We start from the raw sequence: 27,595 nt of genomic DNA on the forward strand, positions 1-27,595 counted from the left end.
GTTTCACAGCCGGGGATGGGGGAATTATTGATTATTGACTCTTTTTCTCTGTGTCGGGGGCAGAGAAAGACGGGTTTTCTCTCCAGAGCAGTTTAATTATAGCAAATAACCCATCCCCAACCTCCTCCCTGCAGCCGGCGGAGCGGTTCTCACTAACAATACCGCACGGATCGTATTTATGGAAGGTCCGACTGCAAACCGGGTTCAGGCGGAGCCGAAATCGATTCTCTCTGTGTGTGTTTAGGTATTTACTTCGAGGTATAAGGCGGCTAAATGTGTGCCAAGAGGAGAGCGAGAGGTGGGATTAGCCACATGCGCTGGGAGAATCACAGGCTCACCATGGAAGCTGGAAAACACAAGGGGGGGAAAAAGTATATATAATGTATACAAGATATATATTTTTTCATCCATTATAGAAAAAGCATATAATATATTATATGTGTGTACTATAGAATATATACAATATATTAATATATGTAGAGTATATTAATATATTACATGTGTGGAATATATGAGGTATATAATATATATGGAATATATATACACACACGCACACGGTATGTATAAATTCCACATATACACGTACAAGGAAAAATTATACGTGTGTGTGAATAAATAAATAAATACATACACAAACAAATATAACCATACACACACATATACGCATGTATGTATTTAAATAACCTCTGGCTACCTGGCTATTGCTTTTAATGTATATTGGGACCTAAACCGCAAGCATCAGGGAAGGTCTGCGATACCGATGATAAACCCCGGGTGCCATTTAAAGCCTCATTAGTTATGTTTAACCTTTGAATCACCGGCCGTCAGAGCTGGAAATGAACTTCGCGGTGCGGGGTGAACGCGGAGGGGGGGGTGCTGTGTGGATGCGCCTGCGCCTGTGCCCAAATTCCCTCTTACCCTCCTCCCTAAGCCGGGGGAATAGGGATTCCATCTCCATGGCCTTCCCAAGAGGTTTTTGCAGGAGGATCCTTGATTTTTCGTTTCCCTAGTTTCTACAATGTGCTCAGATATCCGAGATCCAGTTCCCCTCTCTCGCCCACCCCCCTTTCTTTCATTTATGATGTGTTTCTGGGCATTTTGTGGGGGATCCGACATATTCCCCGTTGATCTCCCTCCATCTCGCAGAGCTATTTTCGGGGAGCAGATTTCCCAGGGATTTTCCCTGCCCGGTGATGTAGAATACACACCCTGCCCGGTTTTAGCTGTATTCTCCTTTATATTTTATCCCATACGCTGTCAGGATTTAGCCCCGACTCCTCCAGCCGGCTCCGTACAACCCGCTCAAGCCTCTTGGCTTTAAAACACTGATTTTCGAACCTTTTTCCTTGCAAAAAACACGGGTTTAGCGGGGGTAGATGGGCTCGACCCGCCTCCCCAGGGGTGCCCGAGCTGGTTCCATAGGGATTTCGTGGTGGGAAGGCTCCGGTCGCAGTTCTAATGAGCTTTACGTTATTACCTTAATTGAATGGGTTTTCTAAAGATAGAATTGGGAGGCGATCGCGTTACCTTTCACCTCACAGGGAGTCACTCTAGAATCAGAGATAGCAACTCCCAGCGTCAGCAGAAAAAAACCCAACCCAACAATACCCCTCCGGGACCAGGATTGTAATTATATATATGTATAATATGAATAATATTAACCAGGACTAATTATATAGATATAATTATTATTGTTTTCCCTAAATTATCGATTTTCGACCCACTTTCTGAAGCTCCACGCACCCTCCTTAGTCCTGGGAATAAAGCATTCCTCCTTTATTCCCATGGAAGCATTTTATGTCAGTGGTGGAAGTGGAGTGTAATGCTAAATTGGGGTGAGGGAGGTGTTTTTCTCCCTCTCCTTCCCACTTTTTCCCTCTTCCATCCCGGTAAGCCCCTGCCCAAGCCATCAGGTCAGTGTGGGTGCTCCGGGACGTGTTTGCCATGGGGAAGCTCCCCCCACCCAAGCTGGTACTGCTGGGTTTTGCTCGCAGGACCCCCCGACCCGTCCCAGCGAAGTGCGTTGCAGAAATGCGCACAAACCCTAAGAGTAAAACAAGAGCATCACCAAGGTGGAAGTTTGCTCGGCGGGGGCACACTGAGGCTGTAGCATTAAGTTCTGGGCACAAACACGAGTGGGGGGGGGCGTTAAAAGCTTCAGCTCTATCTCCCCTTAGCTGAAAGATTTGGGGCATCCCACGAAGCCTGTGGCCCTACAGCATTTTTGGGGAACAGGGAGGATCTTCCCTTCCCAACCCCCGACCCCCCCCAGGTCCTCGGGGGAAGGGGGTGATCGGGACCGGAGGCTGCAGTTCGTACAATTCATTCTGCAAGATCGGCCCTGGGGTCGAGCCCACCCAGCTCTGGAAGCACAGACTGGGATAGTGGGGGGACACACAGACCCCCGGGCTGGGACCCACCCTCGAGGTCGGTGTCCCCTGCAGAGGAGCCTTCCTCGTCCCGATGAAGAGGAGGGGGACAGGGCAACAGACCCCCCCCCCCGAGGTCTTCAAATGCCAGAGGATGAGTGTGGGTTGGAATTCTGGGGTTATGGTGCTTTTTTCTGACCAAATCCAGGAACCTTGCACAAACGTATATTTAAAAATTAATAATAATTAAAAATAAATAAATAAAGGAAAATAGGGGCAATAAAAGCCCCTCCCGAAGAAAAGGGGGGACAGAGGAGAAGAAACAGCCCATAATAGCCAATTTCACCTCTTCTCCTCAAAAGCTTTCGATGCAAGCAGAGCGAGCTCCGGCGTTATTCCTATCATCGTCAGCTTAGTATTTGTCTCCCTCCCTCTTTCCCCCCCCCAAGTCTCTGTCTCTGTCCCCAGGCACTGAAGGCTCCCGGCAGTGACAGTCACTCCCGGGACAGGTCGCATCACGCTCACACCGGTGCTAGCCCCGGTACCTGGCCCTGCCCCTATCCGTCCCCCCCTCTTTTCCCTCCCCCTGTGATTCCCGGGAGGGGTGTGTAAAGAACCGGCCCATCATATTCCTCTCACTCCTTCTCTGCCCTTTCCCAACCCGGAAGAGCTCTGATCTTCAGCCCAGCCCGGAGGAGGAGGAGGAGGAGGAGGAGGAGGAGGGTGGGCTTTTGGAGGATGCTGCTCCCCCAGGTTTTCCCCCTCGGTGGGAGCTTGCGACATGCCAGCGCTGCTCCTGCGCTCCTGCCCTGAGAGCTCCACCGGAGCGGGACTCCAGGAACCGCCTCTGCCCAGGTCAGTGAATGCCCTAACCCGGCTGCCTGCACCCCCCCCCCTTTTTTTAAATTCTTATTTTCTTTATTTTTTATTATTTTAATTCTTCCTCTGCCTCTTTTTACTCCTTCGCCATGTGGAGATTAGGATGGGGATCTCTGCTCAAGGGCTTGAAACCCAACCCGTCTCTCCCCCCGTCTTCCTTATTCCTTAGGGAGAGAGTTGGGTTTTCCCGGTGACCTTGGAGAAAGGCACCCCCCGGCTCGGGAAAGACAGGGAATTTGGGAAGCGGGTGAGAAAAAGCTGTTTTTCCCCGCGGGTGTTAGGGAAGGAGCGAGGCTGGGATGGTCGCGGTGGGAGATGGGACGCGTCACTGTCATCGCTGGGATGGGAAATGCTGATCTGAGGACGGGAAGGGAATTATCTGCGCCTGGCTCCCTACCTATGTGCAGATCCCTCCGTATATAGAGACCCGAGGCCCCTATGCGTGGAGTGATGTCCGTGCGCGCAGGACTCCGCTCTTCTGCGCTCTCCCCGCAGTTCATACTCAGCGATGTTGATTTGATCACGCTACTAGCTCTTTGTGCTGTAAAGTGCATAATATATGCAGTATTTTTAGTGCTATCTATATTCGCTTTAAAAATACCTAGTAGACAACATACAACGCTCATCCTACGCTTCTAATAGGCTCCAATTAGGGCGATCTTCCGCCCCGTTCTGCTCATATTCCTTCTTACACCTTGTAAACCTAAGCCCCAGCCGCGGAGGGGAGATGGCTGTTAAGGAGGATGAGATGAGGAAGGGGGGCCTTCGCTTCGGGCCAGAACCCGTTCCTGTACCCCCGGGGGTACCCGCGGGCCGGGACAGGCCGGACTCCGGCAGAACCCGGAGGACGAGGGGAGCGTTTCGCCTCTTTCCCGGCTCTCCTGGATTTAGGTCTTCCTTTTCTTTACCCTCTTGTGGGAACATCTGCAACCCTTCAGGTCGGGCAGGGAGTGTTTCGGGATGGAGCTTGAAAATGGCTTGGGCTGCCCAGAAAAGCGCGTTAACGTCCTTGGGCGCCTTTAAAACAGAAAGAGGACAAAATACTTTATCTATCTATCTATAATCTACCTATCTATCTATCTATCTATCTATCTATCTATCTATCTATCTATCTATCTATCTATCTATCTATCTATCTATCTATCTTACCCATACACCCGTTCACCCATCCATCCATCCCTCCATCCACCCATCCCAGCTTCTCTTACCTTCACTTCTCAGTACACAAGCAGCGGGCTCCGGGTGACGGATTTGAATGCAACCGGATAATTAACAACCACCGGCCCAGCTTGTTTTACTCCATTAGGAAGGTTCGTCCTCCCTCCCGGCACTTTGCTCCCGGCTGGGGCAAAACGCTTCCTTATCCCAGGGATTTTATTATTATTGTTATTATTTTGCTTTAATTTGACGCAGACACGAGGGTTTGAGGTTTAGTTTTTAATTTCAAGAGTGAAAAAGAGACGAGGAAGCGCTTCCTGCTGGGGCAGGTAGGGAGCAGGGTAATGCAGGGAAAACAGGGGCTTCGGTCCCCCCCGGGATGCAGGCAGCACCTCCGCTGCACTGGGAGAGGGCGGTAATTGCCTATATGGGCCCTTCAGGGAAATTTGGGGTGAAATATTCCCTTCCTCAGAGAGAAACCCCGCAGATTTCAGACGCTGCTCGTACAACCTGAATCTGGGAGCATGGGATGGTAAATGTGCGAGGCGGCCGTGCCGGGTTACAGCCGGAGGATGGTTCTGTGGACATGGGGGGTTTATTTGGGGGTGCAGGGACAGCTCTAAAGTGTCTGGAGCCGAACGCTTCCAGGGGTAAATGACTCCGGTTTTAATCCCGGGAGGTTGAGATATGCCCTTGCTCCTGGCCAAGGAAGTGGGGGGTAGTAAATCAGCAGCCTCCTTTCACACCAACCGCACGGCGATCCGTGTTTTCTGCTGTATCTAAATCCCAGGGTGATTCCTGCTTTTGGGGAAATAATACGAAAATTTAGAAGAAAAGCCATTAAACCCGACGCCAGCTTCATCTTTTCCATAGGGTGAGAAGGGAAAGACGCAAGATCGGGTTTAAAGCAAGACGCTTTTTGCCTTCCTTTCAAATTTATCCCTGACAAAAATGATGAAGCAAACCCGAAAATAAACCGACTCCTCTTACTTATATAAATGTATATATATGTAACTTATATTTTAAATGCTAATTTCCTGAATCTCCCCTTAATTTGGGGTAGATTTCTAGGGATTTTCTTGCTTTTTCTTGTCCCATTTGTGAGCTCACCGTGCGGACGCCTCTACCGGAGCGCTGCCCGAGCGCAGCCCCGGGCAGGCAGGAGCAGGAACAGCAGCAGAGAGGGGCAACGCAGCTCGGAGGGGCGCGGAACTTCTCCGCGCAGCTGGGGAAGAAGGGAAGAGGAGGAAATAGGGGGGAAAAATAGAGGGGAAAACTAAAGTAAGAGGGAGAACGCCGTCCTAAACAACATCTTTGGTGTCTGAGAAAGGGAAAGGGTGGCGGGGGGAGCAAAGGGACTTACCGCTTTGAGCTGGAAACTACGGAGGGAAGCACGGGAAGAGGAAAAGAGGGTGGGAAGGGAGCAGGAATCTTCCTCCCGTCCCGGAGCAGGACGGGGCACCGGCGGCACGGGGGAACACGGAGGTTTACCCCCTTCTCCTCCTCTTTCTCCCCCTTGCCTTTGCCTCCGCCGCGCAGTTCGGGGAATGTGTCGGGGGGAGAAGCAGCCTCTGGGACCTGCGGAGCCGGTTTTTGATCTCTCTCAGCCTCTATTTTTTCTTGCAGTGTCCCGGGGCAGTCGCTCTCCCCACAGCTTCAAAGGGGTGGTGGTGTGGGGGGGGGGGGACTACGACAGAGGAGGGGAAAGAAAAGTCCCAGTTTCTCTCCTCCCAATTTTAATTCTTCGAGTTTCTTCGGCAGAACAGGGTCCCCGCGTCCTCACCCCATAAAATAACATCATTTGTGCTGGGAAATAAAGTGTGTCCGGAGGGGGGGTTGGTGCGCGAAGGGAGAAAAGCGTTGGACCCGGTGCAATGAGCCGCTGGTTTGTTCTCGCTCCGAATTTGCATGGCTCCGGCGCTGCTTTGTGTGTGCGTGTGTTCGTGTTTCCTCCCCATCTTCGCGAAGGGGAGAGAGATGAATAATAAGAAGAGAACGGAAATATGCATGTAGATATTAAAAGAAAAGGAAAAGATAAAACGAAAAGGAAGAAAAACCACCCATGTGGCTGGTTTCAGAGCAGGGGGAAGTTGCATGGGGGTGTGAAAGGGGAGATGCAGAAATGCGGGTGTAGTGTCTCCGTCTCTTTTTCTCTCAGATCATTATTATTATTATCATCATCATCATTATTATCATTATTATTATTACCAGCCCCTATCTGCAAGGATGCTGATTATCTTTTTCTATTGATAAAGAGAAGGGGGTGTTGGCCTTGGGGAAACAGCTCCTAATTCCTGCCTGATTCGAGAAGGAAAAAGAAAAAAGGGAAAACCTATTCCCTCTTTGTTTAACCCCAGATTATCTCAGCAGCATTAGCAGGGCCCGGCAGGGGGGAGGTCCAAAACCGGGTCCTTTTTCCTCGGAGCCAGTTGCTGTACACAGACAACAAAAATATTCAATAATACAAGTAAAAAAATGAAGTAACAATCTTGGGAGCTCTGCCCTGGGCCGTGTCCTCTCCGTAACCCCCCGATTCCTCGCTCCCGGCTGTTTGTACAGCTTACCTGTCCTGTTCTGGTACCCTGGAAAAAACCAGCCCAGCAAACGTAACTTAATCCGCTTTCAGTCAATTGTCGTCTAAAAGGGGGTAAAAGAGGGAGGGGTGGTGTTTGTCTGCCTATTCCCTCCCCGAGGTGCCACTCGCAGCGATGGGCACCGATGGGGACAGAGGCAGAGGGTGGCCCCTGGGTCCCGGCATCAGAAAATGCTCCCTAAATACCTATTTTAATAGGAAGACCTGGAGGAAAAATGGGGGGGGGGGGGGGGGGGGGGGGAAGGCCGCTTTAGTGCCATTTGGTCATTTTTAGGGCAGGGGGAGGCTGGGTAACCACCCCATTTCCCCCAGTTCGGGTGAGTTTTATTATTATATTTAATTGTCGTTGATTTGATGTATTTAATCATTTATTTTCCCTCTTTTGGGGACTTTCAGTTATTTTTGATCAAGAGCGTTTCCTCCTGACTTTTTTAGCACCAGAACTGGCCCCATTTTCTTCCCAGATGTTGGCTTCCCCCCCCCCCCCCCCCCCCCATTACCCCAGGCAGAATTAACCCCCGAGCCCCCGGGCCTTATCTGGCGGCTGGTGGCCAGCTTGGGGCTAATTGCTCCAACAATGGGCTCCTCTGAAGGCCGAGCTGTCACTGGAAACCCTGCGGGAAGGGGGGGGTCGGGGGTGGGCCGAGGGGCTGGAGCTGCAGCCACAGCCTAGGAAAAGGACGGTCAATGCCAGCGCTCCTCAGGATCACAGATTAATCCGGGGGGGGGGGGGGGAATGATGGGATTGCTTTTCTCTTTCTTTTTATTTCCTCTTTTCCACCCACTTTTATGAAGGGGGTGGTTTTGCCCTCCCCATCCCTCTTTCACCCCCGGCTGGGGAGGGGATAGGAGCATCGCGTCTATTAGCGTGATAATGTAGAGAAAATGACAAGCGCAGGAAACTAGATGTGAAAGCGAGTGTTCTTCCCCCAAATCTGGGGCTAGGGCTGCGAGGAGCAGGCGGTGCGCAGGGTCCCGCAATGCCACCCTTTAACCCCCCACACGTCGGGGCAGGACGGGGCCCTCGGCGCTGTTCCCACTTCTTCCTCCTTCGCCATTGATTAGACTTGGTGTAGCTCTTGATGCATTTTAATTTTATATGTATTTTATTACTTTATTTTAATACATTTTATTGTTTTATTTTATTTTATTTAATTTTATTATTCCCTTAAAAATCATTATTTCATTTCATTCTCTTATATTTTGACATTATTCATTTTACCTCGCATTAAACATTCCGTACCCACCAAAAAGCTGAAGGAAAATGGTTTTCCCCTACCCCCGGACAGGGAAAAGACACATTTCTTCGCTGCTTCAGCAATTTTGTGACCTCCAGACGGAAATTCCCCTCCTGTGGCCCCACGGCTGTAGGTCCCAGGGCTGTAACTGCGGATGGAGGTGGATTTGGGAATCTCAGCTCACCTGGCCCAAAATTCCAGCTCGGCACTAAGAACCCCCCCTCCCTCCTCTTCCCCCCCCCGCCGGTAACGATATGTTAAAAGAGATTTCTTTTTAAAGCGACTTTTCCTAAGTGCTGGAGCCCACCCTCGCCCGCAGGGTCTGCTTGGGAGCTGGGGAAGTTTGGGAAGCAGGGATAAAGAGGCAAATCCCAAGGAGACACTTTGCCCTCCTGGCCATAAAACGCTTAAATTTGGGGTCGGGGAGTGGAAAGTTTGCGCTCTTGCCTGCAAATAAATCCATTCCTCCTCTCCCGTGCACCCCAAGAACTGGGGGGATCACCCTGAATTTTACGATTTTTAGTGCAATGACTACACAAAGGTGCATCCCCACGGAGGAGCGCGATCCCTCAGCTCTCTGTCCCCGCGGATGGGCAGCACCGGGGGCTTAAAACCGGTTTTAAAGCCGGTTTTAAACAGGGCGCCGGGACCGGAGCTCGCTTCTGGCGGCTCAGCTCCGCCGCTCGTCGAGGCTGAACCCAGCCTGGCGCTGGCCCCGTCGCCCGGACACCGTGAGCGGACACGGGGGAGCGGGAGCTTCGCGGAGCCCGGTTCCTAATTAGCTCCCCCCGTATAAAGACTCCAGGGAGACGCTTTCCCCGCAGCCAGGCAGACGCGCTCTTGGCGTGAGCAGACACGGCGCGGAAAGGCACCGTGAGTGACTTTGTCTAATTCCTTGTACTTGTTTTCCCTCTAATTGTTATCATTCCCCCCCTTTTATTTCTCCCCCCTTCTTCTCCCCCTTTTTTCTTCTTTCTTTTTTTTTTTTTTACTTTTCCCCTCCTGCCTTTTTTTTTTCATTTATTTTTTCTTTCCCATTTTCTTTAGTCTTTCCTTTCTTTTCCTTTCGTCTTTCCCTTCCCTTTCCTCTTTCCCTTTCCCTTTCCTTTCCTTTCCTCTCCTCTCCTTTCCTCTTTCCCTCTCCTCTCCTCTCCTCTCCTCTCCTCTCCTCTCCTCTCCTCTCCTCTCCTCTCCTCTCCTCTCCTCTCCTCTCCTCTCCTCTCCTCTCCTCTCCTCTCCTCTCCTCTCCTCTCCTTTCCTTTCCTTTCCTTTCCTTTCCTTTCCTTTCCTTTCCTTTCCTTTTCCTTTCCTTTCCTTTCCTTTCCTTTCCTTTCCCTCTTCTTACTCTTCTCTTCTTCTTTTCCCCTCTTTCTTCTTCTTTTTCTCTTCTTTTTCTTATCCTCTTCTTCCTCTCCTTCTCGTCCTCTGTCACTCTCCTCTCCTCTGTCACTATTTCCACTCTCCTCTCTCCCTTTCCCCTCTTCTCCCCCTCCCCTCTCTCTCTTTCCCTCTCCCCTACCTCCCGTCCCGCTCCCCCCGCCTCAGCCCCGCTGTCCCTGCCCGGTGCCGCCATGCCGCCGGGGCCGCTAGGGGATGCCCTGGCTCAACGCAGCGCCCGGCCCGGCCGGCGGGGCTCGGGCCCGCAGCCAATCAGCGCCTCCCGGGGCCGGCTCCCCAGTTCCTGCTCGCCCCCCATTGGCTGCGGCCGCGGTTGGCGGCGGCCCCTGCTGGGAGGCGGCGGGGCCGGGACAGGGGTAGGGACCGGGGGTAGGGACCGGGGGTAGGGACCGGCTCCCCCCAGTCCCCCCAGCCCACCTCGGGCCTCAGCTCCCGTTTCCCTTCCCCTGGCTCCTCGCCTTGTCCCGCATTGGGATCTCCTGCAAAACGCGAAAGAAACCACCCTGAACTACCCCAAAACCGCGTTATTCCCACACGCCGCCGTTCCCTGCGCGTACATCCTTGCTAACGACAATTAAATCCTTCACGAGAAGGAGCCGCTCTAAACCCGCCGCTGTAGGAGCAGGGGCAGCTCCCGGGGGTCCTGCACCTGCCGGTACATCCCGACTCATCCCGGCTGCTCGCGGGGGTCTCCGGTCTCTCCTGCCCCTTCCCGGGATGCCTGAAGGAGAAGAGAACCGGTCCCGTCCCCCCCCGGAGTGGGCATTGGCAGAGTTTGAAGGCGAGCGGGAAAACTTTTCCTCCTTAGAAAAGGGAGAAATAAGAAATAATTAAAGAGCAAAGGGGCGGGGGGGGAGGACTCAAAGTTGGTCCGAAGGGGTTCCGGAGGGGGCGGCCGGTGCGTCCCGCCGGTCCCCTCCTCGGGCGGGGACAGGCTCCGCCTCCCCCGGGCTTATGACACTGGAACCTCCTTAAGTTGCGTCTCGCCACAGCTGTCTGTAAGCACTGAGCCGGCTGGCGCCATCCTGCTCCTTTCAGAAAGAATGCCTTCCCTGTGAAAAAAAAAAAAAAAAAAAAAAGGAAAAAAAAAAATGAGTGAGAGAGGGAGGAAAAAAAAATAGGGAAAAAAAAAAAAAATAGAGCGAGCGAGCACAATCTGATCTGATCAAGCACTTTCAGCTTCATCCCTCCCGGGTCACACACTGCTTCTCCACCAAGGTTTGTGCGCAATTTCTTTAGCAACTTGTCGCTTTTTTCCTCTCCCCCCCCCCCCTTCCCTCCCCGTTCTCCTTTTCTCCTGCACCCACACCCCCTTCTGCATCGCTTCCCCCCCTTGTATCCCCCCCCCTCCTTTCTCCTTTTCCCCTTCTTTCCCCCTTTCTCGGTTGCATAATAATTAATGAGCAATCAAAGTGACTGCGGAGCAGAGAAGGGCACAAGTTCTCACCGGCTTGAGCCGCTGGAGCTTCTCAGGTGCAAATGGAGCAAATAAACAAATAAACGAACAACCGCGATGACAAAAAAGGAGAGCGAGCCCCCCAAAACCCACCCCCAGTGACCCAGCGAGTGCAGGAGGAGGGCGGTGAGAGCTGCTCCGAGCAGGGAGAGAGCGAAAGAGAAAGAGGCGCTGGGAGAGGTGGGTCCAGGGCAGAGCAGGCGCTTCCCAGGGATGGCTGCCGAGGGATGGGATGGGTTTTCTGCTGCCTAAAAAGTCAGGTGCTAAAGTTCAGAACTTCTCAAGCACGTTTCTCTCTCTTGCCTCTCCCTCCTCTCTCTCTCTTTCTGCTCCTTCCCTTTCCTCTTTCTCGTTACAGGTGATCAAAGAAGAGAAACATCTGCAAAAGAGCGGAAGATACCGAGGGGATCTCACTTCGTAGAGTTTTTTATCCCCTGAGTTTGTTTTCCTTTTTTTCTTTTTCTTTTTTACATTATTTTTTCTTCTTTTTTTCTTTTTCTTTTCTTCCTTTTTTTTTTTTTTTTTTTTTTTTTTTCCCCGGAATCGACCTTTTCTCACCATACCCCCCTCCCCTCCACTTCGAACAAACTTAACCAGAAAGCATCCCCAGACTCGCCGAGCACTTCCCCCCCTCTCCCAATAACTCCAGCAGCGTCTCTGCCTCCGTGCCTTGCTGAGGAGGAGGAAGAGAGGAAGAGCAGCGGCGGAGCAGCGGGCGCGGAAGATGGAGGTCTCCACGGACCAGCCGCGGTGGGTGAGCCACCACCACCCTGCCGTGCTCAATGGGCAGCACCCGGACTCACATCACCCCACGCTTGGCCATACCTACATGGACCCCACGCAGTATCCTCTCGCCGAGGAAGTGGATGTACTTTTTAATATCGACGGACAAGGCAACCCCGTCCCGCCCTATTACGGCAACTCCGTGAGAGCCACCGTGCAGAGATACCCCACGGCCCATCACGGTGAGTGCCCTGCAGACACCGAGATCCCGGCCCCGGCCCCGGTGGCTCCGCGCTGCCCCGAGCCCAGCGGCCCGGGCAGACCCTCTCCAGCCAGCGGGGAAACGACGTCACGGGTGGATTTTGGGGTGGGCTTGTTGGAAATAACCCCAAATCCAGGCTGTGTTCCTCCCTCCCTTCCTTTCTCTTTCTTTACCTATTTCTTGTTAAAGTATTATTTTTCTCTCTTTCTTCATATTTCTTTTATTCTCTTATCTCTTTTCCTCTTTTCTATTTCTTTTTCTTTCCCTTCTTTCACCTTTCCCCCCTTTCTCTTCTTTCTTTCTTTACCCTTTCCTTTCTTTCTCCCTTTCTTTACCCCTTTCCCTTTTCTTTCTCTTTCCCTCTTTTCTTTATACTTCTTTGCCTTTCTTTATCTTGCTCTCTTCTGCTCCTCTCTTACCTCTCTCCCTTCCCCCCTTTCTCCCCCTCTCCTTCCTTCTCTTTCTCTCCCTTTCATCTTTCTCCTGCTTTATTCCTCTTCCCCTCTTTCCAGCCCCCGCCCCGCTTCAATTAGGTGAACAGTCAGGGTTTTCATGCGGTGTTTAGTTTTTGCACGATTAAGCTGCTCTGGGGCAGAAAAGCCGGCTGGGGAGCAGGGGTGTGAAGATGACCCCGCTGTCCTCACGCTTGGGTTATTCCATTGGCACTCGGGAAGCTCGCTAGGGCTTGGGTCGAAACTTCCACACATGCACCCAGGGCCTCACCACGGCGTGTGTTAAAAATAAGAGAGAAAGACAAAATAGAAGTGCCTTGCTGTCGTTAGGTATCAGCCCGGTTGTGTTTCCCTGAGGGTCCTGCAGGAAGGTAACGATCCACAGTGTGAGTTTAGTTCCTGGGTCACAGCTTTTAGAAAGGAGGTGAAATACCTGGCGCCGATGGGGCCCAGCTCCACAGAGGGATGAGCGCTTTGGGGCCATCTTTTAGGAGGAATTGGAAAGATGCAGCGTTCGTAGCCGGAGTTTACCTGCGTGGTTAAGAAAATAGCGAAAAGAATTCAAACAAAAAAAGGAGGGGAAAAACAGATGGTGATTTGTGAAGCCGGGCAGTGGCCTCTGTCCTGTCGAAATCTAAATACCCGAGGTTCGCAGTGCAAATCACCCCAAAATCAAGGAGCAGAAAGCGGGATAAGTGAACAGAGATGGAGGCAAGCCGGTTAAGGGGCTGCTCCCGGCCCTCAGCTACTTGTTGAGCGCGGGTCTGCATTAGGCTCCGCTCAGTAACCGCATTGTTCTGCTATTAGACCCTTTAAAACAATTATTTCTAAGGATCAGCAGCCTTTGTCCGTTCTTTCTTTGCTTTTCTCTCTCTTTTTTCCCCCCCAATCTATCAGCAGAAAGTGGAAATGCGGTCTCTCTGATCTCGCCTGAATATTATTTACTATGTTACTTCCTGGAGAAGATAATGAATCTTGACCCTTTCTATTCGTATAACCCACCTTCCCTTCCTTTCGAGCAGTTACTTTCAGTATTGTTCACAAATGCCTGGTACGGTGCAAAAGTAGCTTGGAGATTTTCTAGACACTCACAAGCTCCCATGCAAACATAACGTGTCCACACTGCACCGGCTCCTTAACTCGCCCTGGCTCTGTAGATCTCTGTTTGCATCTCTCCTTCTGTATATTTAGCAGCCTTTACACACATATCACGATACCTACAGAGGCTGAGGCTCTCTAGTTGTCAAATCCTTTTCCAGGGCTCTATTAGCAGGCACAAACTTGCTTTTTTTCCAGTTGAGTAACTGTGGTTTTCAGCTTATAGCCGTTTGCACGAGCTGCTGGGGATTTTGGGTAGATTTGAGGTTTTTGGGGGATATAGTTTTATTTCTTATAGAGAGGGCAAAGATGAGTTTAAAATATTAGGTACCATCCCTTAAGAACATTTATAACCCAAAAATTAAAATTAGGTTTGACTGCGTAAATCTAGCCTAGTGAATCTGTTCTGTGTTTATTTCAAAGCCCAGGTCTCTGTTAAAATACAAGTGAAGGACCTCCTGTCATAAGAACGGGATGAAGAGTTTCCTTCGGGACAGTGGGTGCTCTGTTCTTGTGCCATATCGCCATGAAAAAGCCGCCTGACATTTATGTGCAGCCTCATGGAAAAGGGGGGACAGAAAAGAGACAAGCTGGGCAGTTTACAAAGTTTATCGGCTCTGTTGGGAAGGTTGTCGCCAAGTTTGATGGCACCTTCTGGTCTCCTTCGTTTGGCCAGCATATTCCCCGGGTTTATAGCCCAAGGCAGCGTGCGGGAAATTATTTCCCAGCTAAGAAAAATGAAATGAATTCTGCAGCGGGGTCTTGGCAATTTCAGGCAGGATCTTCGCAACAGAGGAAGGGGAAGGGGAGACAGTGAACCCAAATTCTATGTCCCGGGGGGCTGGGGCGGGGAGCACATCCACAAGACGGATCAGGGCTGTTATTTCTTTTGGTTGTGATTTTTTAAAGGGGAGCGGGGTTTTACATCCGAAGTCATTTGGGATGTAGAGCCCTTTCGGGGGGGTGGGGGGGTCCAGGCCGGCCCCCCGTGTGTCCGTGGGGCGAGGGGAGTGTGACCGGTGTGCGGCTGTGCTCTCTCCGCGCAGGGAGCCAGGTCTGCCGCCCGCCGCTGCTGCACGGCTCTCTGCCCTGGCTGGACGGGAGCAAGGCGCTGGGCAGCCACCACAGCGCTTCCCCATGGAACCTCAGCCCTTTCCCCAAGACCTCCATCCATCACAGCTCACCGGGACCCCTCTCCGTTTATCCACCCGCCTCCTCTTCTACCTTATCCGCCGGCCACTCCAGCCCGCACCTCTTCACCTTCCCACCGACCCCTCCGAAAGATGTGTCCCCGGATCCGTCCATCTCCACACCCGGCTCCACCGGCTCCACCCGGCAGGACGAGAAGGAATGCATCAAATACCAGGTGTCCCTGGCCGATACCATGAAGCTGGAGTCCTCTCACTCCCGGAGCAGCATGGCCTCTTTAGGAGGAGCCACCTCCTCTGCTCATCACCCCATCACGACCTACCCGCCGTATGTCCCAGAATATGGCTCTGGACTTTTTCCCCCCAGTAGCCTCCTAGGAGGATCGCCTACCGGGTTTGGGTGTAAATCGCGACCGAAAGCACGGTCAAGCACAGGTAGGGCGTTTGGCTTCTTGATGCCCACTGCTCGGGAGAGGAAGTTATGTGGGAAAGCGGGAGGGCAAAAGGAAAACGGCTTCCCCCCATCCTTCCCGTACAGAGGGATGCGCACAGGCATCTGTGTGGTGAAAGCCCCAGGGCTGGGGGGGGGTCAACATTTCACCTTGCCCTGGTTTATAACCCAGCTCCCCCTTGGCCAGCCCGGGCTTGGAGTGCAGCCCCAGGCCTGTCGGGCATCACCCCAGCTCCTCAGGGCTCCTGCCCGGGGGATGCTCCGGTCCCCCCCCTCCTCCCCAGGCGCCCCCGGTGCGCTCAGCTCCGACGCCTGGGGAGGAAGCGAAACCCAAGGAACCGCAGCATTAGTGTATCTCTGTGTTTTAATCATGGTACTAAATCCCGGCCAACTTCCCCTGCCTGCCCTCTCCGCCTCGCTTTTCCCATGGCCTCTTCCCCACAGATATGGGGAGGGTTTTCCCTTGGTGGGGGGTATGTGAGCACCCCGAGGCATCCCCTAGCCCCATCCACCTCCATTCAAGGGCTTTGCCCACCTCCAGCCCCATCCATTTCCATCCAACGACTTTGCCCATACCTAACGCACCACCTCAGAGCTGACCGCAGGGCCCAGGGTGGGGGGACCCGGGGTGTCCCAGCACTCTGCGCACCCCGCGGAGTGCGGGAGTTGCGCGGCCGCAGGTCCCGATGGCTGAACTCTCCGTGTTTGGACGTTTGTGTGCAGCGGGGCGGGGGGGGTGTATGTATGTATGTATGTATGTATGTGTGTGTGTGCAGAGGCAAGGGCCATTAGTCAAAACTCTCTTTTTCTCTCTCTATTTCTTTTTCCGAGGAGGCTGCTGCAGGGTTGCCTGGCATGAATGAGATCAGTTTTCAGGGTTTTTCCAGGGTGACATTTACTCTGTCTGTCTGAGCAGGGACTGTCTCTATTTAGCTGATATGTTTGAGCTAATCCAATTATTTTCAGACTGCTGCACGCGACAGTTGCATTGTTTATCCAGCGCCAGGAACTTTAATAGAGTCCGGATGCGGTTAGAGTGACAAAAAAACCCAGACCTGTATGTTTTGTACATGAAAGCAGGGCAGAGAGAGAGATGGAGTGAAACAAAAGAGAGGGACAGAGGCTCAAACAGCCCCGGAGCGGCTGCCCCCGTTTAACCGGAGGGGGACAAAACGACCTGGGTATTAACGGGAGCGGCTCGCAGCCTGGCCCCGGTACGGACCGGGTTCTGTGTCGGGGTAGGGACCGGTTGATGCCGGGACGGGCCGAGCTCCCCCGGCCTCCCGCAGCTCCCGCAGGGGCACCGGCTGCGCGGTATTTTCAAACCGCCTTCCCCCCCCTCCCCGCCCCGCTCCGCCCCCCTCGTTGTTTTCCTTTTGCCACTTTCTGTTACTTCACCTTCTAGAGAGACATCTGCGGCTTGTGATAACCCAGCCCCAGCAGCAACACCTATTTTTGTTCCTTTCTTTTAAAGTTGATTTTAGCAAGCTGGGAAGCTCGCAGACAAAGAGGGCTGGAGCTGGAGGAGAACGAGAGGGAATGGGCTGTTTTTGCAGGATGAAAGAGGGAGAAACGGCTGAAAAAGAGAGGTTTCTGTTGTTGTTGTGTTTTGGAGGGGTGGTGAGAGGAGAGGGGTTCAGTGCAAAGGCTCTGGAAAAACGGTTGCCGTTTGTGGTTAGGGCGCGGATGTCTCTTGCTTGAACACAGAGCAGGCTGGGGCAGTGGGGAGCCGGCTCTGAGCTGAGTTAGCTCTGCTCTGGCCGGCTCAGGTCTTCTGCTGCTCTCACATGGGCTGAGAGTGTCATTAAGTGCAAAGAAACCAACCCAAATATACCAAACGCCCACCAAAAATACTCTTCAAACCTCTGAAAGTAGCTGAGCCGCATTCCCGCACCCCCTCTCAATTCCCTTTTCCAAGCTGGGGGTGCGGGAGACCTCCCAATAAGTGGGGTGAGGATAGAGAGGTGGCAAAAAGGAGGAGAAGAAGGAGGGAAAGGTCTTTTGGGATCCCAAATACTGGGGATCGACCAGCAGCCTGAGGATGTGGTGGGGAGGCCAGAGAGGTTTCCTCAAGTTGGGAGGTGCAAGCTTAATTGCAAATTAATCAATAGCAGATATTAGCAGAGTGGCTGTGTATTGACTGGGGCCAGGAGCTGTTTTGGTTGTTGAGATGTGATTATTTTGGGGGCCTTGATGAGGTTTGACCTGAGGCCAAAGGAAGATTCTCCCCTGCCAGGCTCATGGGAGCTAGGGCAGTGCTCCAGGAACGACCCTGGGGTCCTTGGAAAGGGGAGCATGGGCTTACATTGGCTATCCATCCATCTCGGGGGAAAGGGATGGAGGCCCCTTGCAAAGCCTGCCAAGGTTTGCCTGGCCCGTGTGGCAACACAGGGGCTGGAGGGCTGTAGAATCCCTAAATCCAGAGGTGAGGGGGGAATTGTCATCCTGCCACAAAGGAGCCCCTTGAGCCACCATGGGGTTTGAGCTGTCACTGTCACCGTCCCTCTTCTGCTGGGACATGGGCCTGATGCTGCCTGTGGGGTGATGCCGGGGAGGCGGATGGGATGCCAGGGATGTTGCTCAGCCATGGCCTTGGAACCTTGCTTGGACATCCTGAATTTGGACAGGTCTGGCAAGGCCTGACAGGGCTGCAACTTGTATGGGTTTGTTTTATTTTGGGGGCGGCCTTTTCCCAGCCTATTTTACCTCTGCTTTCCCTAAGTGAACTATGTGCTCTCTTGTTTCCAGAAGGCAGGGAGTGTGTAAATTGTGGGGCTACCTCAACCCCTCTGTGGAGAAGAGACGGCACCGGGCACTATTTGTGTAACGCCTGTGGACTCTATCACAAAATGAACGGGCAGAACAGGCCCCTGATCAAACCCAAGAGAAGGCTGGTGAGTCTCCTTCCATTTCATTCTTTCTTTACCTTCTTCCGCAACTTCTGCTTCTTGTCTGCAGCTCAGGATGGACAGGGAAGCTCAGCCAGCTCCAAAATCTCTTTCCACTACATCAGAGGTCTGGGAGATGGGGATGCTCGGAGTGATGCTCCTAGCTGCTGTGGGCCTCAGCTGTTTGGCCTTCTTGCAAAAGGAAAAACAGGTTAAAAAATCAAGACCGAGAGCTTCTTGTAAACCAGGACAGAATTTTCTCTCAGGTCACAATGGGGCAGATGCGTCCCCTGCGCACTTTGGGATGGTAACCCAAGGACAATGGGGACAGTGGCTCTTTCCATGGGCTAAGGGCAAAGTAATCATTTCCTAGTGACCAAAGAGATCAGTATCAGGAGAACAGGATTTCTCCTGGGCTTTCCACACTGCTGTCTTTCCCTTTCCGAGTGTGTTTCCATCCCCTTTGGTTGGCTCTGTCGTGGAAAGGGGACCTAAGCTAGGTATTGGGTACCGCTAGGCCATCGCCTGGACTTTGGTCCTGCAAGACTCTTGGCTGATGCTCCTGGTGCCACGTGTGGTCATTTGTACCTCAACTATGTGGGTCTAAAATCATGTCATTCCTCTCTGAGTTGGTGTGAGCATGACCACAAGGTAGGGGATGACAAAGGCTGGTGAGTGTGTGAAGCTGAATGTGTGCCTGGGGTCACAAAAGCTGGAGGAAGACAAAATGATTAGCTATATCTGAAGTCCCAGTTGCAAGCCTCAGGACTGTACAGTGTACAGGCAATAAGTTACAGCATCCCCAGTGATCTACTTACGGATTTCCCTGGAAGCCACAAAAAGGTCTGGAAGCTGTGGGCATGGGTAATAAATGCATTGCAATAGATCTGGCAAATAATCAGGCAAACCACAAGGGGAAAAGATACATCAAAATGGGGGGAAAAAATATGTTCCCTGCTTGGGAAGTTATTGAAGGTTTTGAATTGGGGCACTTTTGGTTTCGTTATTGTTCAAAATGTGGATGGGCTCCTGGAGGCCACTCAAAACGCGGAGGAAAAGCAGCTCTTGCCTCTCCATGGAGTTTCTGAGGTGATGGATGCATCCGGCCTTGCATAAGGCTTGTGCCTGGCATGGCTGGATCCTGCGGGAAGGAGAGTGGTAATACAAGGTTTATTGACCTTGTGCTCCCCATGAAGGTGCTCAGGGCTTCGGAGAGGCAACTCTTAGGCATGGATTCAGCTTCCTCGCCTGCAAAACTGGACTGGCGTTATCGGACCAGCTTTATTGCCATAGGTGCTGGGAAGTGTTTGCAGGATACGGCCCCAGGAGGGGCTGCACTGCGAGGGGCAGTGGTGGCAGCTCTGTCTGGCCCTGTGGGTTTGGGGGAAGACGTGGGTTTGCTCCTCCACCCCCAAACTTCCCGCAGATGAAACTTCTCCTGTACGGGAAAAGCCTGCATAGGAAAACGCTGGTTTCCTTCATCTTTCACAGCCGTGTTAGAAAAAAGGAAAAGCTTTCTAGGGAGGGAAGTAGAGGCTGGGATTTTGATTCTTTTGGGCAGCTCTTTTGCTGCCTTCTCCTCCTGCCCCCGGCCCTTGTGTCTTAAACGCCCCCCCCCCCCCCTTCATTTTCTTTTTCCTTTCCTTTTTTTCCCTCCTCCTCGTTCTCTCTTTATGTGTAAAGTGAACTTCCTAGGAAAAAGCTGCCGGATATCTGAGCCCTGGAGATAACTCCTAAACAACAGCTCTGTTTCCCCAGCCCAAACACACAGGAGCTTGAGCGTATCCAAACAAGCGGAGGGGGAGGCAGAATAGGAAAGCGGCTGGAAAGAGACAGGGGGGAGAGCTTTCAAACACTGTCTGATGGAACCACGAAAGAATGTCCCGAGTCACCCTCGGCCCGGCACATGTAAAACGAACTGTATAAATAAATACGTTGTAAAAGGTCATTCTTGGGGAAAAAAAAATAGGAAAGAGAAAGAAAAAAGGTAAGGAGAGACCTTGCCTTGCATAATCACTCCAATCTTGCGCATTTTAGTTACAGAAAGTTCCCTTTCTTTAAATATCTTTGCTAAATGGGAACTTTTGAATTTTCTATATATATTTCTTATCCAGCACTGCCTGGGGAGAAAAAACCCAAGAGAAACATTCCTGCTGCTGTTTGAATCTCTCTTTATTTCCCCCAGAAGACACAAAAGCTGGGCCCGCATTTACTTTTCATGTGCATCGACGTTGATGTGTATCTGCAGCTTGACTTGATCTTTCCTCACTTGTGAAGGCGAGGGGGCTGAGGAAGGTGACATGTGATGGAGGGTCAGGCTGGGGATCCAGCGTGTGCTCCTCTGCCTCTGCCACAAATTCCCTGCATGACCTTGGCCTGGTTTCGTAGGCTCTGATTCCAGGCACGCTAAAGCTAATGAAAGGACTCCAATGGGTGGGAGAGAGAAGGCAAATAAATCCTTTAGATGCTGAGAACCCAGCCCAAGGTTTATTAAATTCAATGGATGTCTTTGTTAGGGCTTCCTTTAGGGAAGATGGATTGAGTTTTGTTGGCCGAGGGGGCCTAGACAGCTCTGCTTCATCTTGGGGGGAAGATCTGGAGATGTTGCAGGAACAGGCAGGTAGTACCACACCACCACAGTCTGTAGATGGGGTCTGTAGCCCTCTTGGAGACCATTCCCATCCCTGTTGAAGCCAATGGTAGTCCTGTCACTGCTGTTTCTGAGATAAAACCTTCCTTTAGTTTTTCTTCCTTTTCCTATCTATGTGGATGCAGAGGTTTCCATTTCTGTGTCCAGTCATGCTGGTTTTTGAAGGATTATAACCAGTTTCTCAGAAGGCCCCTGCACATGCAGCCGCATTTAGCTGATGCTTGCAGGGTTGTGAGTACCCCATGCAAATCCAGACACTGAATATGCCCCTTAACTAAGCATGTTTATCAGTGCATGGTTCTTCCCACATCATCCTCAATTCCACCTTCTCATCACTACCAGCACTTCTGAAGTTGTGCGCTTGCTCACACGCAGCTTGGTCATGGGGGTCTGGTCCTGCAGATGATATGGGGCACCCTGTTAGTCATCCCACTACTTGCATGGCCAGGCTGGGACTGGTGATTAGCATAAGTGGATGTCATTGCTAGGAGCTTTTACAATAGCGTTATTATTCATTGTTTCCTGCTTGGTGTTGGTGTCTCCGGCAAAAGTCGGTACAGCATAAAAGGTACAGCCTGGGACCAAAAGAGCACAGAGTTTAAAACATGCAGCTAATGATGCTGAATTTTTGTAGGGGAAACATGGCAGATGGAAGAGGTTTGAGAGAAGACAGTAGATGTTGTGATTTATTTGCTTATTTAATGTCAAGAGTTTGTTTGAAGGTAGCAAGGTGGTGACCAGGCATGTCTTTTAAATATGCTTGCCATAAGAGAAATTATGGCGAGCGCCGTGTAGAAACCCCAAATATCTTCAAAGGGGATGTTTCCCCTGTGTGGGCTGAGTCAAATATCACTGGTTTTCAGAAATTTCCCTAGGCTTGATTTTTGGGTCTGATAAGGGCAAAGCTGCCATTGAGAGACTCAATCCAGCCACTGAGCCACCCGTGCTGGTGGGAGCCGATGGGGCAAAGACCTCCAGACTTGTCCCCAGGGTCTCAGTGAGAGCCCGGCTCTGCAGCTGGCTGTGTCTGTGCTGCATTTGATGTGTGTGTATTAACCTGGTGATTTTGATGGGAGCCGAATTTGGTGCCGTGGCATGGTCTGGAGGAGGAGAGGACAGAGGCGTGCGTGTGTATCTGTTTGGGGCCCTGCTGTTGGTGGTGGGATGCTTCAGCTTCTGCTGGCGCTGGGATTTTTGCAACCAAAGACCCATGTGCTATTCCAAGCTCCTGCTGGTCATCAGCACGGAAAAATCAGCTGAAGGCCTCCTCAGGCTTGAGATCGGCTCATTTCAGCGTGGTTTATGGTCAGGCAAAATGGAATTGTCCCCATGGGCAGGCAGTGAGAGTTGTTTGCTGTCGGATCCGGGGCTCTGTAATGCTTCCTAATGCTCATGGGCATTGTGTTATTTATTTTTTAGGCGGTCCTTTTTGTCTAATTAAAAGGGAGGAAAAAAAGAAAACTTCTTTATCTAAAACAAAACCAACCCGTCCTCTCTCCACCTACGCCACATTCAATTATGATTAAAATTGCAACATGACCTAACAAGAGTTGGTATAAACGCTCACGCTGTGCCAGTGTCCGTGTTTGCATTTTGGGTTTGTTGTACGGGATCCAAAGATGCGTTATTTTTCCTTTTAGACGTTAGATGTGCTACAGTGTGCGGCTGTGTGGGGTGAGGGGTAAATTTGTAACAGTAAGAGCACAAAAGGGAGCATTAAAGGCTCAGTTCTGCAAGGTGCCAAGCATTGCTATGATCTGGCAAATCGCTTAAGCACATGTTTTAACTTTAAGCACATGAGCAGTCCCATTGAAAGCGACGCATTGGGATGAAATCAGAGCTCTGGGAGTGTGTCATATTGATGAAGAAAAGAGAGGACAGGGATCTAAAGGTCTCATTTTTTTGTAGGAGCTGTAGGCACTTGCACACACGCAAACATGCATAGTCATCCACATGGAAGTCTGCAAACTCCTTTTCCTCCTTCAGTGGCAGAAGGACAATTTGTTTGCTGAAGTTACAGTTTTGAAATGATAAGCACGAATTCATGCATGTGAAAGGAGAGCGACTTGGCTAAATTTGGCTTCCCTAAATCATTATCACAGCTAACAAAAAAGCTTCTGTATACACTTTGACACGTAGACTTTTTTTTTTCCCCTTGTTCCTCCCCCTTTATGAAATGGTAAATTCTTCTTTCAGGCTCATTACCAGTCCTTAAATAAACATGAAGGTTTAGGCTGCAAGAGGGTGTAATTAAAAAGTTGTGATTCTCGCTCTTCGCCACAGTGTTATTTCCGCTCTGGAGCCTGTATCCTTTGAAGCCGAGCTGAATTGACGGGACAGAGCTGTGCTTGCGGTCGGACCAGGCGAGCAGCTGCCCACCATGCCCAGTGTGGGTCTTACCCAGTGCTCACTGGAGCCAGCGTGACTCATGCCATTGACTTCAACGACTGTTGGTTCAGGCCCTGACTGCAGAATTAGACCCCTGGGGGGTCTGAGAGAATTAAGATGGAAAGACATGTTGGCATTTAAATAACATTTTCCCCTCTGGAATGGGCTGTGCCAGCGCTGCTAATTTTGATGAGTTCTATCAGAGGTTTAGCACTCACTTTTAGGATGCCCTTTGGCACCTGATTCAGTTCATATATAATTTGGGATTAAAGTTCCTTGGGGATTTTTTCCTTTCTTTTGCAGAATTGCTGTTTGTTCTCACCAGCTAGTTTCTGGAGGTCCCTGTCAACGTGCGTCAGTCTTGCGGGGTTGATGTTTTCGCTCTTGGAGATTTTGCTGATGGCATCTTTTTTCTTTCTCTTTTTAATATAATTTTTTAACACGGGTGCTTTGCTCTTCTTCCCTTCCCCTTCTCTCTCCCCCTCCTTCCCCGCAGTCTGCAGCCAGGAGGGCGGGCACGTCCTGCGCAAACTGTCAGACCACCACTACCACCCTGTGGAGGAGAAATGCCAACGGCGATCCCGTCTGTAACGCCTGCGGGCTCTACTACAAGCTGCACAATGTAAGTGTGACTGTAACACTCCATAACGGGGCCTCAGTTGTGGTGCTTGATGCTCCATACTCTTCCCTGACTTTAGGTTTTCCAGTCGCGGGTAGTGCTGATGCCTCCTTTATCCCTTTGGGGACATTAGGGGTTGGAGTGATGAGCCGGCATCCCCTCAAACATAGCTGATCTGACTAGGAGAGGTATAAAACAGAGCTGTTCATGGGTAATGTTAGAGCTTTCCCATGCCTGAGCCAAGAAAGGAGGGGTGGATCAACACAGAGAGACATTATCCGCTGCTGATTGGGCTCAGTGTGTTGGAAAAGACAACACGCCGTCCTGCAAGCTGATACCCCTTCTAGGCATAGCTTGGTTCCTCCAGCAAATACAAACTCTGGAAAAAAAGCAAAATGTGCCAGCAACTATTTAGATCTTTCTTGGGTTTGCGGCTGCCTTTGTCCCGTCCCTCCGCCTGTCCCCAAAGATGATTTATTTAGGTCTTGTGTTCTGCCCTGGTTGACGCAAGTGATTCCTAAACCAAAAAGGACTTCATTTAGTTAGTGGGTCGCAGAGTCTGCTCAACCTGTGATGTGAATTTTAAAGCATCTCTCATGGAAGGGAAGGAAAAAATGCAATGAAATGGCTGGCAGATTTAATCTAATGTCTCCATGCAGAGCCAGCTTGCAGGAATCAGGGATATGTGCCCGAGGGAAGGAGCTAAAGGGATCTGAAAATTCTTCTACTGAATAATACTGCTAACAAAGGAGTCTTAAGGCTACTCCTGCTACTCTCACTCCACATGTGGCATTAGAATAATTAGTATGTCAGAAGAAAAGACTTTCAATTTCTTTGCTTTGATAGATCTTACATTTTTTTCTTCCCAGTGGTCATTTGCTTTATGTTGGGCCTAGAAATCTCAGGCTATGTTTTGCCCTTCTGTCCACCCATGCAAACACATCAAAGACGGATCGGGTTTCCCGGAGCACCCAACCCTTGTGGTGTCTTAGTCCCCTGCATTTGTTATTTCAAGCTCTTTGGTTTCCTGTGATGAGTAAACAAGTTTGGATTAAGCAGGACAAAAAAAGAAAACCCAACTGTCAACCAGGCTAATTTTCACCTGTTTTGTGAGAGGCATCTCTCTTGGAAGACAGGAAAACGTGTTTACCCTGTAGCAAGCAGGCGTCCCAGCACGTTTCGAGTCCCATGTAGCATGCAAAGCTTGTCATCAAACTCTCAGTGTGGTCACTGCAAACAAAGGGGGTGGACCCAGAGTGAAAGCTCTGAGACTACCACAAGAAAGTGTTCTGTTTGCTATTTCCAGGGCAAGAAGAGAGAAAGAGCCAGATTCACTGGAGGAGTCTGTGCTTGTGTTTTCATTTTGGCCTTGTAGCCACCAGTAGTAGGACTTATATAGACTGGGAGACAGACAGGGAGACCTATACCTGGGCTGCTCCCCTTGTACCTTGGCAAAGCCCTTTGAAAAAGGTAGGCTCTTCTCAGGTTGGACCCGACGCCTTTGACACCTCACCTTTTCTTGGATGAGATGATTTTTACCCTTGAAGAAGGTATAGTTTCTCCCTATAAGTATAAAAGGTGGCAGGATGATGGGTTCATATGTGTTACCTGCATTGTAGACACCAGACTGGAAGAATCTCCTTTAAGGTGTCTAGAATGGTGCCTGGATGCTGAGGTTCTCCAGAAATATGCTGCAAGAGCACATCCCGTTCTTTTTCATGCTAACTCTGTGATCCCAGTTGTCCTGAATTGACCCCCTAGACCCACTGTTTAGGGAAACTCCGATCCAGCTGTGAAATCTGTGATATGGGGCAGGCCTTGAGCACATTGGAACCGTTTTCATATTCATTAAAAAACCTGACAGCTGCTTAAAAGCTCAGCACAGCTACTTAGCAAAGTCAAGTAGTATCTTGCCTTACGAGAAACTCCATTAATGGGGCCTGCTTAAATGGAACCCCTAGAGGACTGAGATGCTGTGTGAACAGTATAACTAGACAAGGATACCAAAGACTGGCTGTGAGTGGGTAGATCCTTTGATTTTACCTTTTTAAGATGATGCTTAGTTGTCTCAGTTAGGTCCATGATGGCAGAGCACTGGGGCACTATTCTGCAGCCCAACCTGCTTTAGAGGATGTGACTCTGAAGGCCACATTACGCTTCGGGAGCCAAATACTTCAGGAGTAAGATTTTTGTGAGCAGCGGGATAGCCTCATGGGGGTGCCTTCTCATTTTGGCTCTTGCGAGGCAGGACCTAGGGATCTGAGCTAACTGCCTGGTGAATGGCACCAGCATCATCCTTTAGTCAACTCAAGGCAGGGAGGAAGTTTGGTGGTTGCACATGAGCAAGACTCCTTGGCTGGAGCAAATTGGTCTGGTCTATTCAAGTGCAAGACCCCTTTATGCAGGCTGTGGTCCTGCTCCCTGTATGTAGCTTACCTGCATCGGTTCTGCAGCAGGAGAGGTGTCAGAAATAGAGATGCTCAGTGTAGCTTGTCCATCCTGAACACCTGAGTGTCTGTACAGGTGTTGCATCAATGACAGTGAAAGGTCTTTAGATGCTTGCGAGATAGCTTAACCCTGTTTCAGGCTATGTTACAGTAAACTCATGGCTGTTTTTTATCTTCCTTCCTCCCCATTTTGTTTTTTCTTTGGGTTTAATGAATTTTTCTCGGGCCTTCAGATCTTTACGGTATTTTAATGGATTGATCTGAGGGTGAAACTTAACCAGTTTTTAAGTCCACACTGGGAACATTTGCAGTGAAAAGGCTATTTTCTGTTACGGGGCTATTTTTCTTCATGGGGCTTCATCAGTTTGTTTTACTGCTGACTCCCACAGCTTAAGCAAACCCATTTGCCAGTAGGATATAAGCAGCAATTATAACAGTCTCGGGGTGCATTTAGTGAAGCTGCTGGTGTTTCTCCCAACAAGAACAGGCTCCATTAACACCAGTATTAACAATGACTAATATTTCACAATATTTCAGCCTGTGGCATCCGAGTGCTTTCCATGATACAGCCAGTCTGGAAGATTAACCCCACATTGTAATGACTATGTCTGAAGGATAAATCCGTGCCGGTGACAGGACCTAATTGAGGTCAATGGCAAAATCCCATTGTCTTCAGTCAGAGCAAGATCAGCCTGTCCCCTGGATTTGATCTGTTGAATGTGAGGTTCTCATTGTTGTTTTAGTCCTTCTTAGAAGCAGGATGAGCCTTCACTCACTTCAGGGATGGGGGGAGGGAACCTTGTTGGAGGTGCACCTCTGGCTGGCCTGTGCCCATAGGAATGAGTGAGTTGATGTTGGTTTTGGTACAAGTCCTCAGAAAAGACCTCTTTCACAATATCCTGAAGTAGGGCTGTGAGTCCCAAGAGCAGAGCAGTTGGTGTTTTGCATTTGATAAAACAAAGAGCATAATCCATGCCCGTAATTAATTGGCTCCATCTGAAATTAATGAATTTCATATACATGCACTGGGCTGGTTTAATTTTAATTTAGCATGTGTTTGTCATTTTTATCACAATGGATTTTCATGGAGAAAGTCTTCCCTCTGGGTCTCTTGTTTCTCTACCCCAGAAACAGAGACGAGGCCACGGCTTTGATGTTTTGGGGACTACTTTAATTCTGCTGTGACTGACCTTTGAAGTCACTGGAAGATATTCCAGCGTGCTGCTGCCATTGTGCTGGTCTTACTCCTGGTATTTATCCGAGTCCTTGTCTGCTTGGCACTTGGGTCAGGTACCTGCTAGGAGGGTGAGACCATGTACACCAGGATGATGTGTCCAGCTAACAGCTTGGATGGCATTTCTGCCTCTAGTTGATGGCT

The 27,595-nt window shown here is 50.6% G+C and overlaps 1 protein-coding gene and 3 long non-coding RNA genes across 9 annotated transcripts in view; 1 reads left to right on the plus strand and 3 right to left on the minus strand.

The window, feature by feature from the left end:
• LOC136007935 (uncharacterized) lies at window positions 1–4,563 on the minus strand. The gene is made up of 3 exons (XR_010609924.1): window positions 4,457–4,563; window positions 3,646–3,789; window positions 1–346 (listed from the first exon to the last, which is right to left on the minus strand). It is a non-coding gene; the product is annotated as an uncharacterized LOC136007935 (long non-coding RNA).
• The window catches only part of GATA3 (GATA binding protein 3), a 27,869-nt gene continuing 3,411 nt past the window's right edge, over window positions 3,138–27,595 (plus strand). The window contains exons 1-5 of one of the 6 annotated variants that reach the window (XM_065665786.1): window positions 3,138–3,224; window positions 11,450–12,056; window positions 14,673–15,209; window positions 17,974–18,119; window positions 23,648–23,773. In XM_065665786.1, coding sequence (XP_065521858.1) covers window positions 11,816–12,056; window positions 14,673–15,209; window positions 17,974–18,119; window positions 23,648–23,773 — 1,050 coding nt within the window. In that variant the 5' untranslated portion in view covers window positions 3,138–3,224; window positions 11,450–11,815. Of the gene's footprint in view, window positions 3,225–9,093; window positions 9,111–10,539; window positions 10,854–10,938; window positions 11,272–11,308; window positions 12,057–14,672; window positions 15,210–17,973; window positions 18,120–23,647; window positions 23,774–27,595 lie in introns of those variants that run through there. The other 5 variants (XM_065666218.1, XM_065666131.1, XM_065665878.1 and 2 more) reach the window with 5 other exon arrangements.
• Window positions 4,671–6,187, minus strand: LOC136007904 (uncharacterized). The gene is made up of 2 exons (XR_010609908.1): window positions 5,770–6,187; window positions 4,671–5,204 (listed from the first exon to the last, which is right to left on the minus strand). It is a non-coding gene; the product is annotated as an uncharacterized LOC136007904 (long non-coding RNA).
• LOC136007864 (uncharacterized) lies at window positions 10,410–11,535 on the minus strand. Its single transcript, XR_010609899.1, has 2 exons — window positions 11,083–11,535; window positions 10,410–10,687 (listed from the first exon to the last, which is right to left on the minus strand). It is a non-coding gene; the product is annotated as an uncharacterized LOC136007864 (long non-coding RNA).

Source organism: Lathamus discolor, chromosome 1 (genome assembly GCF_037157495.1).
Source record: "Lathamus discolor isolate bLatDis1 chromosome 1, bLatDis1.hap1, whole genome shotgun sequence".
In the NCBI taxonomy this organism is placed as follows: domain Eukaryota; kingdom Metazoa; phylum Chordata; class Aves; order Psittaciformes; family Psittacidae; genus Lathamus; species Lathamus discolor.